This window comes from Austrofundulus limnaeus, unplaced genomic scaffold, assembly GCF_001266775.1.
Source record: "Austrofundulus limnaeus strain Quisiro unplaced genomic scaffold, Austrofundulus_limnaeus-1.0 Scaffold5, whole genome shotgun sequence".
NCBI lineage: Eukaryota > Metazoa > Chordata > Actinopteri > Cyprinodontiformes > Rivulidae > Austrofundulus > Austrofundulus limnaeus.
Window position 1 is genome coordinate 503,128 of NW_013952407.1, and position 11,482 is coordinate 514,609.

Consider the following 11,482-nt stretch of genomic DNA (forward strand, 5'->3'; position numbering starts at 1 on the left):
GTGTGTGTGTGTGTGTGTGTGTGTGTGTGTGTGTGTGTGTGTGTGTGTGTGTCCGTATATGAATACATATGTGCCCATGGACAGATGAAAGGTTTCACTGATGCAGGCAAATTGCATTTTTTATGAAATCCTGAAATAGATTTATTGACTCTCAGGGGAGTTTCGCTCGGAGACAAATCTGTTTGAACGTATGTGTTTTGCACGAGAAAAGATGGTCTATATGTTCTGCTGCTGCCTGTCGAATCTGAATTTGTGCCACAAATCTCTCACAGCGGAACACTGCTCTTTGTATGTCTGACATGAATTATGTCACATTGATATTCTCTACACTCTTTGTCTTTAAGTTATGAAATGAGGGAATTTCTAAAGCGTGGCTACTTCAGCTCTGTTGAGTTAGCTTCATTAAAAGATGTTTCACAGTGTTTGAACAGAGATGCTATTTGTCATTTGACATTAGATAAAACTACCCGACCGTTTTCAATCAGCTCGTTTTGTACTCACTTAGACAGCCGTCCTCACATTTACGATTTATTCTGTTGGAGTACGCTGTTGAAATCGGCATTTGGACCAGTTTTTCATTCATTACTCATCATCTATGAGGTTTTTAGACCTGGATTTTGAGCGTTCTCTGTCAGAGGAGAGCTCCTGCGCAGGTGTCAAAATGCAGCTCCAAAGCTCATGAGATGGGTTGTAGACGCCCACGACACAAATTCAGCTGGGTTTAAGAGGTGTTGCAAATGTTTATGAAAGCTCTGTCACTGCTTTAGGACAACATGTTCAAAACTCAAGCAACAGAACTGTGCACCTCTGTGACTCGCTAGAAGAAACCGAGAAGCACTACAAATTTAGCAAGAAATGAAAATGACATTGACTCCCTCATAAAAGCTGGTCATCAAATAGTTGCAGCCCAGTAAGATTCTACCTTTAAAGATTAGTCTGAAACACCTCCATGTGTTGGTGTAACTCTAAGTCTAGTCAATATGTATATCACTGTGTACATTTTTTAGTGCCACACGATGGCGCCTCTTCTGTTATAACATAGGATGTTGTGAATGTTAAGAATTCAGAGCTAAAGCCTTGCTGTGCTTGCTGCACTTAGCTGTTGCTCAACCTTGGTAATGTATGGTAAAGGACTATGGACTATAATCTATATATTCATGTATGAATGTAGATTTTGTGACGTGGAGACCTGGCTTTGTATGGTTTCAAGTTCTGTAATAAAGTAGTACATGTGGGAACCAAAAAGCTGTCGCTCTTTTCGGAGCTACACCGTAGCACATGGTTTATGCTAAGCTAGCTCTCCTCCTACGCGCGACCATCGCATTACACTCTATTCAACTGGCGGACCAAAGTTTGGCCCGCAAATTGGTTCATTCATTTCTTAAACCCAAACCCCCAGTTTTCTACTTTAACTTTGTGAAAATACAAAATTGGTTTAAACTTAACAAAATACCGTTAAACTTGGATAAAACTAATTATATGATATTTACAAATAGACAAAGAACTGCTAATATTCCATTTAAAGTTGATGGTGTGGAGATTAATAGAGTCAGTGAGGTAAAGTTTTTGAGTGTTATTATTGATGAGAAACTGACATGGAAACCTCATATAAATTAAGAATAAAAATGACTAAATCTATTGCATTATTTTACAAAGTGAGGGATTATTGGCCTATATGTTCTATAATCAGAGGTGCACATAACCGGTGCACAGGTGCGCTTGCGTGATCAAAAAAGGAAAAAGCGTATCAGATGGGACGTCATAAAGCTCACTTGCGTACCTAAGATTGTACCTGATTGTCTGTCAAAACAACAGTTAGCAGGGCTCTAGAGTGCGACCAGTGTGGTTGCAAATGCGACCTGAATTCTTAAAAGAAAAAAAAAGAATCCAGCCTCACTGGTGTGAATGGATCGTCGTTCGGTGTGCCAGAGCGGGACACTGATTTAAACATTAAACGTACACTGCCTTCAACAAATCAGACGAAGTCCAGAGCCGTTTTGTCCAATCAGAGCAGAGCAGGGCGGGACTTTCAGTGAGAGCAGGTTTGGTTGAAGCAGCGGGCCGGCTCGACTCAAGCTGCTGCAGCGATCAGTCCATACATCTCCTCCTCCTCTCCTCCTGCACTTTGCTCCTGAACTACCAGAGACTTTGGTCTGTAAAACCTAACTTTATATTAAATATATGTTCAGAATGTTGTTATTGAACAGATCTGTCCAACTCTGTGTGAGTGACTAAACTTTCCTCCTGATGAGAGACTGCTGTAAGAGCGCGTCGCTGCGTGTGCAGGCTGTCTGTGAGATTCACTGAGTTCTTCTAATTAAACCACATTAACTAACAGAACATTTGTTTTCCCCATATTAAAGGAAAGATGATTCTCTGTTTAACACCCCACTCAAAAACATTATATATATTAAAAAAATAAAAACAACTTGCCATGTTCTCTAGGTGAAAGAGTTTTAAATCTTATTTTAATTTATCATAAAGATCCACAAATTTCATTCACAATTTTATATATAAAAAACAAGGTTCTTGATTTGCTAAACTTATTTATATTTAGGCCATACTGTGACACAGCTTTTCTGGGATAAATGTAATTTATTAAACGATCAAATATGAAGAATAAATAATTACATGAGCTGAAACCATCTAAATAATATGATATTTTTGAATAAAATAGTCTTTTAAAAAAGAAATCAGTCTAACAAATAAAACATTAAGTTATTTTGCTCTGTGCAAAAGACAGGTATGCTGCTTGGTCTGGAGTGTGGAAAGCTGGTTTGACCAAGGCCAGAGATCCAGAAGACCAAACAGGAGTTGTCCGTCTGAGGAACATGTTAATCTAAAAGACATTTAACCATGAAATGTTCAGTTTGTGATYTTTATATGACATACACCCAGCCCCTTGGCCACTTAGCTAGTTTACAAAATATATGCAGAGGAAAAGAATAAAATAAAAACTTGTTGGACTGATTTGGCATGATGTCCTGAGARGTTGCAGCTGATAGGAGTCATAAAACAGAACAGGGGGACGTTAAATGTCCTGACGCCCCTCTAGATAAATGTGTTAAATGAGTGAAGGAAAATACGAGTGAGCACCAAGCAACAACCCTAGGTTCTCCCCTGAGAACCAGACCAAAATTTTTTGTGCAACCCTGTCTATAATGCATTAATTGTTCCACACTTGATCTATTGTGTTGAGGTATGGGAGAAAGCATGTAAGACTATTACAAATCCTGTTTTTGTTTTGCAGAAAAGAGCTATAAGAGTTGTCACTTGAAAAAAACCACCATTATCCATCTACTGGTAATATATAATTTTGTAAACTGAAATTATTCAAATTCTATGATTTGGTTGATTATATTTTGTTATGTATAAGGCTCAACAAAAAATATATTACCTTTGAACATTCAGATAAACTTTGCAAAGAGAGAGAGCTGTTATAATCTTAAGGATACAGAGATGTTCCTGAAACCTAAATTTAGAACCTGTTTGAAAGAACGGTGCACCTCAATCCAAGGAGTGAGATTGTAGAATAATCTGGAAGACGATGTTAAAAGTGCCAAGTCACTGTACATGTTTAAGAGAATGATAAAAGCTTGATTGTTAAAAAAAAATGTAATGGTATAATCTGTATACATATAATTTGTTGTTCTAGAAAGATTTGATGGTTTTGTTTTGTTGACTGAAGATTATTGTTTGAATTTAGACTTGAGAAAAAAGGGGCAGTTATAAGATATTTTTCTTCTCTCTGCCACGCTTCATTTATTTTTATTTGCATTTTTCATTGTACATAGAATTAATTTTGTTTTTTAAGACATGAATAAAATTTGAAACAAAACAAAAGTTCTTATAGACATAGACATGTGTGGTATATTCAGAAATACTCTTGGCTAGAAGCTAGTAAAAACATTTCAATGCACACTCAAGACAGTTAAAACTACAAGCAATTGAAGATAAAACTATAAAAGTGATAATAAAATTGGTTTAAAAAGTTGGCGAGTCAGAGATGTCAAAATAATGTTTGTGTTAAATAGGAGGCATAATGTTTTTTAATATTGTTTTGTTGTCACTTTTATTACATAGGGTTCTGTATGTTGTATTCATGATTAAATCCAGCAAAATGAACTGTTTCAAATGTAACAGATCTTTGTAATACTTGGTTTATTTACAAAATTACTTTAATTGCTGGATGTTCGGCCCCTCATCTGTTGGCCTGCAGTAACTGTGGCCCCCGGAGCAGTTTAGTTGAATAGCCCTGCTCTAACATCAAGCGTTTACATCTATCTAAGATGGAGTTTGGTAACTCTGCTCAGGAATCCCATTTCAGTCACTTGTATCAAACATCTAGCAGTTTTGATCCATATCATGACCATAGAAGAGGGTTGGAGTTTAGAAGGTAATAAAAGAGCTTTGCCTTTCCTTTTTCATCACAACAAACCAGAGAAACACCCTCGAAACAGCAGATGAAGCCTCAATTTTATGCTTGATCTCTTTCTCCATCCTCCCATTTTTCATGAATGAGACACTAAGATATTAGAAATCCGACTTTTCTTCAGTTGGGACCCATGACCTCAGACTTAGASGTCACTTATTAACCACCTGAAATTCTGAAGGGTTGAAGACACTGTCGGATCTACATTGCCTGCAAAATTACAAAAAGTAAATAAAAATGACCCACAGAGATGCTTCTCTCCACAGTATTTGAGTTTCTGTCCTTGGGGTCTTAGCAGGAACAAACTTGAGCAACTTATTTACATTTTTAAAAACCCTAACTCACGATTCCTGAAAGGATTTTCATTAGTTTGAGAAATTTAAGAGAAATTTTGTAACAATATGGTGCAATATACAACATTACCAATTCATATCTGCTATTTTTTTTCCAACAAGAGGTCACTCATTTTTTTCTGAGCGTCACCTTTACAACATGAACTGCCATAACTCTTGATGGCGGATGTACCAGCTGTGAGTGATTCCACAAGGTTAGGTGACACTTCTGCCACTGGTGCTGGTGCATCAGCGTGATGGATTTAAATGGTTCACACCTCACTGGTCCTGGTTCGGACTCCTTTGAAAATTTGTCCTCATGTTCCACAWCACGGTGATTTATATAACCTTAAAAAATCATGAAGGATATCAGGCATGGAGGATTCACTTACTCAGATCTTCACTCCGCTGACGTTAAAAGCTTCATCAACACACATTTAGACAGATCTTGCAAATCAAAGCTGAGAATCTCAGAGGACACTGTTTTCACACTATGTGCAACATGTAGCAGAAGTAGATGAAATACAATCTGTTTGTATGTTCCAGAAACTAAACTTCTAAATGTCCTTCTTTTTTTTCCTCCCACCTCCCTCAAACAGCACTCTGACGATACACAGCATCAGCCAGGAGGACGAGGCCATCTACCAGTGCATCGCTGAGAACAGCGCCGGCTCCACACAGGCCAGCGCCCGCCTCACCGTGCTCTGGTCCGACGGGCTGCCCGGTGTCCCCACCCACGTGCAGGCTGAGGCCCTCTCACCCACCACCATCCAAGTGTCCTGGAGGGAGCCCGAACAGAACACTCAGGACATCATCGGCTATGTTCTCCATATCCGCAGGACTTCAGGTGATAAATTATCTTTTGATCAAAATGTACAACTTTGAGTTTTCAACAAGTTCAGCAAACGCATCTTGTTGCTCAGATCACACGCCACCCTAGAGTGTTCATTCTCACTCCCAACTCATCACATATTGACGCTTGGTCAGGTGTTTTGACATATTAGATGCCCCCTTGCATCAGTTATTGACGAGATTAGAACAAATGGGAGGAGCCTGTTGTCATATTTTTGATAAGTGTAGAAAATGTGCGACAACTGACTGTAATCCTAAGCCTAACCATGACCCCAAACCCTAAACTTAACTTCTTCCATCCGTCTTCTATATCCACTTATTCCTTTCAGGGACACGGGCGTCACTGGTGCCCATATCCATCAGTCACAGTGCCAGGGGTGGGGTACACCCTGGACCGAGACAAACAACCATTCACTCTCTCACTCACACCTAGGGACAATTTAGAGTTATCAGTTAACCCAACAGTCATGTTTTTGGTGTGTGGGAGGAAGCCAGAGTGCCCGGAGAGAACCCACGCATGCACAGAAAGAACATGCAAACTCTACCCAGAGAGGTCCCCGGGCCGAGATTTGAACCAGCGATCTGTTTGCTGAGAGGAGGCAGCTCTACCAACTGAGGCACCGTGCCGCCATCTTAACTTCTTTTAGACCTAAACATCCAATCCCTGACCTTACTACATAAGCCTAGCTTTTTCCTGCCCCTTTTCCACTAGTGCCACTTAGTGTCAGTACGGTTCGGTACAGGTCCAAGCCATTTCCATTAGGCCAGATTCTTGGAACCAGCCCTTTTTTAGTACCTACTTTGTTGTAGTTCCAAGTGGTTCCAGTCGACACCAAAATGCAACATCAGAATACTGTTCATCACTGATTGGCTAGGGGGTGGAGTCACTGGTTATGTCTGAGCTGCCTTTACAACAACTCGAGGCGACATTTTTTAAATTGTAGCAGCGACATTAGTCGTGTTTCCATTCAACTTTAATTTGAATATTTAGCAAATTTTTAAAATTTCAGAACTTATTCGGCAAATGTGTTTCCATCTCTCAGTTTGCGCATTAACTCTTTTTTGAAAAACCCCAAAACCACCTCCACCAACCGCCCAAACCACACCCACTGGAACCTTACTGGAACGTCAATGGAAAAGCACCTGAACTGACCCATTCAGACACTGACCGTACCGACAGTGGAAAACTCTTATCCTTAAACTTAACCATGGACCTCAACCCAAAGACCCTATTTGGTGCGTCAACAACTACGTGAGGGGAGTATCCAACCAGGAGTCTATATGTGGCGAGTACGGAGTGAGAACTTGTTACTTGGACGCGCGCAGTCACATTTTTTCTGTAGGGTGAATATTCTGGAGATTATTTTGCAGGTTTTTACAAAGAAAATCTTTTCTAGACGTTCTGGCTTGCAGACAAAATGTTTTCTGTAAAACAAATGCATAATTTGAAGAACCCCACTGAACCAAAACTACACACACAGGGTGATCTCATGCTGTAGGTCCAAGAGTTCTGCCTGTTTTTCCTTCTACTTGTGTCTTTCTTACAGCTCGTCCTAAAAACTGGTATTTTAATGAAACATAAGCTTTGGTATGAAGCGTAAGAGGGAAAGTTATGTAGCTCCAAAAGACAAAAGTATWATCGTCAAACAAAGATTACGTTTTATGTTTCTTTTTAACCAATATTTTGCAACAAACAGATCCTGAATAAAAACTGTGGAAAGGTTAAAAGTCTTTGGATGGTTTCCAAATTTAGAAATCAAAGATTTGTTTTGTTTCATTTATTTATATTTTTCTGTCCTGTCACATCAGTATGAGAAATACTGAAATGTTCTTCACGTCTTATTGATAGAATAGAATAGAATAGAATAGAATAGAATAGAATAGAATAGAATAGAATAGAATAGAATAGAAACAGCTTTTTTTGTCCCGCGTGGGGAAATTCAGGTGTAGTAGCAGCAGCAGATAAATACATCAATCCACAAAAAACAGTATATTGCTATGTGACAATATCAATTGATAAAATGACTTAGCTGGTCAGTTGTAACTGTTTTGGTAGAAACTGTGTTCTCAGATACTGTTTTCTTGAGTTGTAAATTAATTTGTTTATTTGCAGAGTGGGAAAGTAAGATCTGTAATAAATGCTTTTATTGGAAACTTGTGTGAAAATGTACTTTAAGTGTAAAATTGATGCGTTTAGAGCTTTTTTACTCTTCGAGAACACTTTAAACATGTCAGTTAATTCTGAACAGAGCCTAAGTGTGGAGTTAAATACAAATATTCACATCTTACTCAACAGATAACAGGATGATAAAACAAACACTAATTTATTTCTTGTTATACATACGCTGTTTGTCAGGTGAATGTGTGGTTTGGTTTGAGTCTCGCTGTCCCAGCTGATGTTCACATCGGTACCTCAGTAGGATGGATAATTAAGGGCCCCTGGGGGGCCAACCAATAGGGTCTACTGTAATTACCTCAAGATGGTTCAGCCCAATGAATTGAGTGCTGGAGGTAGARTGGAGTTATGGCTGTGTGTCTCTGAAATAAAGGCAATAAAATGCTTTAACGTGTCCAGTATAACTCCTCATTTAGCCCATCTATCAGCTCGCTCCACCTCTGTAATTTACCCCACCACTGTTCCCCTCCTAGGGCCAAACTAGATTAGCTATAAACTAGGAGAAAAGCTTGATAAAACCAGTAAAATGGGCAATAACCACAAATAAATGACAGAAACAGACTGTATTGATCACCTTTTTCTCTCCTCATTGTATTCCATCATGTGCCTCACCATCCATTCCTCTCATTCTTCCTGTTTCTGCTTCTTTTTAAACCTTGCCTGTTTTTATTTTCTTTCTTTTCTTTCATGGTTTCATCCTTTAGACCCATTGGAAATGGAGTACGAGGAGGCCGTCAGTAAGGTCACACTGCAGCAGGTCATCCGTGACTTGGAGCCCTCCACCAGTTATACCTTCTACGTCAAAGCTTACACTTCCCACGGAGCCAGCAAACCATCGGACAGCATCGCTGAAAGCACTCGTGGGGAGGGTGAGTCAGGACCACTGTTAGCTGTCACACAAAACATTTGTCAGTTTAAAGATTATGACGATTACGGAGTCACATATTCCCATTGAAGTGCAAGGCTTTTATCTACTTCATGTTGCCGTATTTCCTTCCGTGTTGTCTTGCAGTGCCGGCTCCTCCCTCCCTCTTCACCAAGGTGTTGAACAGCACCGTCGTTCAAGTAATGTGGGAAGCCTCGTCTAAGATGGGCCAACACCAAGGCTTCAAACTTTACTACAGACGAGCCCAGGCGCCGCTGTTCTCCGATCCCTTCACCTTCGCTCAGAACGTCACCCAGTGGAACATCACTCAGCTGGGTGAGACCCTCAGACGGGAGCTTTAAAGTTCAAGTTACATATTTCATGATAAATAACAGCTGTTTTTTGTTGCTGTTCAAATTAGTAAAAAATCTGATTATTTGCTAAACTCATTGATTATTAAAGTTTCTTTTATTTGCTCATCTAGGATTGAAATTTGAGTGATTTTTCATTCTCAAACCAATCTGATGCATCTTTTTTTGACACATATATGTAGGATAGTTACAACATGTCAATGCACTAAGGTTAGAGAAGCTGTGCAACATGAATATAAAACCTGTATTTCAACCCATTACAGGCTGTTGATGCTGCATTTATTGTTTGACCTTGCCTCGCCTCTGGTTCATACAGAATTATGCCGAGTGCAAGATGTCTCAGGAGCAGGAAGTTAGAAACAGAAAATCACATTTTTGTATCTCAAGATTGAAAAAAAAAGAACAATAGTGATAGTTGAAGCTTCTTTTTCAGGAAATCATTGAATTTTTCATTAACAAATTCAACTCGTTTTATTATTTGACAGCAAGTGTGAACTAAATTTAAGCTACATAAAGCAGAAAATTAGAGAAACATTGATTTTATGTAACAGTTTGAAAACTTGATTAAAACATCAATAAATGTTCTGGTTATATTTACCACAGCAAAGTTTTAGCTTTGTATTATAGAAAATGTGTTTTTTGTGATAAAACAAACAAACAAAAAACACACAAGTTTGATTTTTGGTCTGTAATGAAACATGTCAGAATCCCTCAAATCTGAGATAAAAATTCATGGAGAACAACAAACACTCCGGAAAAAAGAATCATTATAAATTCCAGTTTTGGAAAGGCAAAACCGCTCTACTAAATGAAAGGGAAACAGAATTAGATTCATGTGTTTTGAAAGCTGCCAAAATCCTTTTTTTCCCTCTACACAGCTAAAAGTAGAAACAAATGCGTGTCCGTGAAAACGAGGTCGAGCTGATTTCCCCCTCAGATCACTCCGTGAAGTCGCTTCTCTTTCTGTTTTTCCTTCTCTTCAGACTCTTCGCTGGTCTATGAGATAAAACTGCTTGCCTACAATCAACACGGGGATGGAAACGCCACCACTAGATTTGTGTCACTTCGGGAGGCGTTGGAGAAGTCCGGTGCGTAAACCATCGTGTCAGCATTTCTAACGCAAACCCTGCTGACCCTGTGACCGACGTTTGCCATGTTTCCTCCTCAGTGCTGGACGGCCCGTGTGACTGCGTAAAAGATGAGCAGAGCAAAACATCCACTACAGGCATCATAATTGGAATTCACATAGGAGTGACCTGCATCATTTTCTGTGTGCTCTTCCTCGTCTTCAGCTACCGCGGCAGGTCAGAGGAACACATCCTGACTGACAAATGAAACCAGCTGCCTGTGATATCTAAAACGTTTGGGTTAACGCTTGTGTTTTTGTCGGTGTTTTATGTGTGTGTTTGCGTAATCCACAGGTTAATGATGTGTAAGACGGTTCAGGCCACCCCCCAGGCAGCGCACAGCACGGCGCTGGAGTCTTCCTCCTCTTCTCAGGGGGCCTCCGGGCTCAACGGGGCTGCCAGGAGAGAGATGGAGGTCAATGGCAGCGCCGCGGGGAAGAAAGCGGTCGACAGCAATGAGCTCGAGAGACTTTTCACTCATCGCAAGACACAAGATGCATCTACGGTGAGGGCTGAAAACAATGATTTGTTTTAACAGAAATGATGTGGTTAAATGTATAACTACCGTATTTTTCGTACTATAAGCCGCATCCGCCATTTTTAAAAAAAAAAAACTGCGAACATTAACATATAAGCCACACCAGACTAAAAGCCGCACCCCCAACATAAAAAAACAACAAACCAGTACACCCAAAATTGTCGTCAAAAAAGWGAATTCAACATCAAACAAAAAAAGCAAACCTTTAGGAATTAAAGTTCGGAGGAATATGGTCCATTTAACTGACCTTATTTTGGTAGTTTTCTTTAACAGTTTCTGGTCCAACAAAACTTCTCATTCATCGTCCTCCGGTGCACTGAAACCATCGAAGTCCTCCTCTTCAGTGTCGGAGTTAAACAAGCTGAGAAAAGCTGCGTCACACAGCAGTATCTGTTCAATGCTGCTTTCTGTGTCGCTGTCCTCCCGGGGTAATGCTGGCTCTGAAGCTGTGGTGCCCTCTTCACGTAGCACTCCAAGCCTTTCAGAACCCACTGGTGATGGTGGACTCATTCATTCTGCTCCACACTGTTAGGATCCACTGGCAGACATCGGGAAATGACGCTCTTCGCATTCGGCCAGTTTTTGTGAAGGATTTATCCCCGTCAGTCATCCAAGCCTCCCATTCAGCCCTGAGTGCTGCTTTAAATGCACGATTCACACTGATGTCCAGGGGTTGCAAAAACTTTGTTGTACCTCCAAGAATAACAGCAGGAATTTAGTTTGTTTTCTTGATGGCTGCTTTCACCGAATCCGTGATGTGGGCCCGCATACTGTCCAACATTGTGTCTG

At 40.0% G+C, this 11,482-nt stretch overlaps 1 protein-coding gene across 1 annotated transcript in view; it reads left to right on the forward strand.

Moving 5' to 3' along the window:
- The window catches only part of igdcc3 (immunoglobulin superfamily, DCC subclass, member 3), a gene marked incomplete at its 5' end in the record, with an annotated part of 35,873 nt that overhangs the window by 19,223 nt on the left and 5,168 nt on the right, over positions 1–11,482 (forward strand). Inside the window, 6 exon segments of the mRNA XM_014026186.1 lie at positions 5,364–5,611; positions 8,497–8,661; positions 8,805–8,993; positions 10,012–10,116; positions 10,197–10,332; positions 10,450–10,660. Of these exon segments, the coding sequence (XP_013881640.1) occupies positions 5,364–5,611; positions 8,497–8,661; positions 8,805–8,993; positions 10,012–10,116; positions 10,197–10,332; positions 10,450–10,660 (1,054 nt within the window).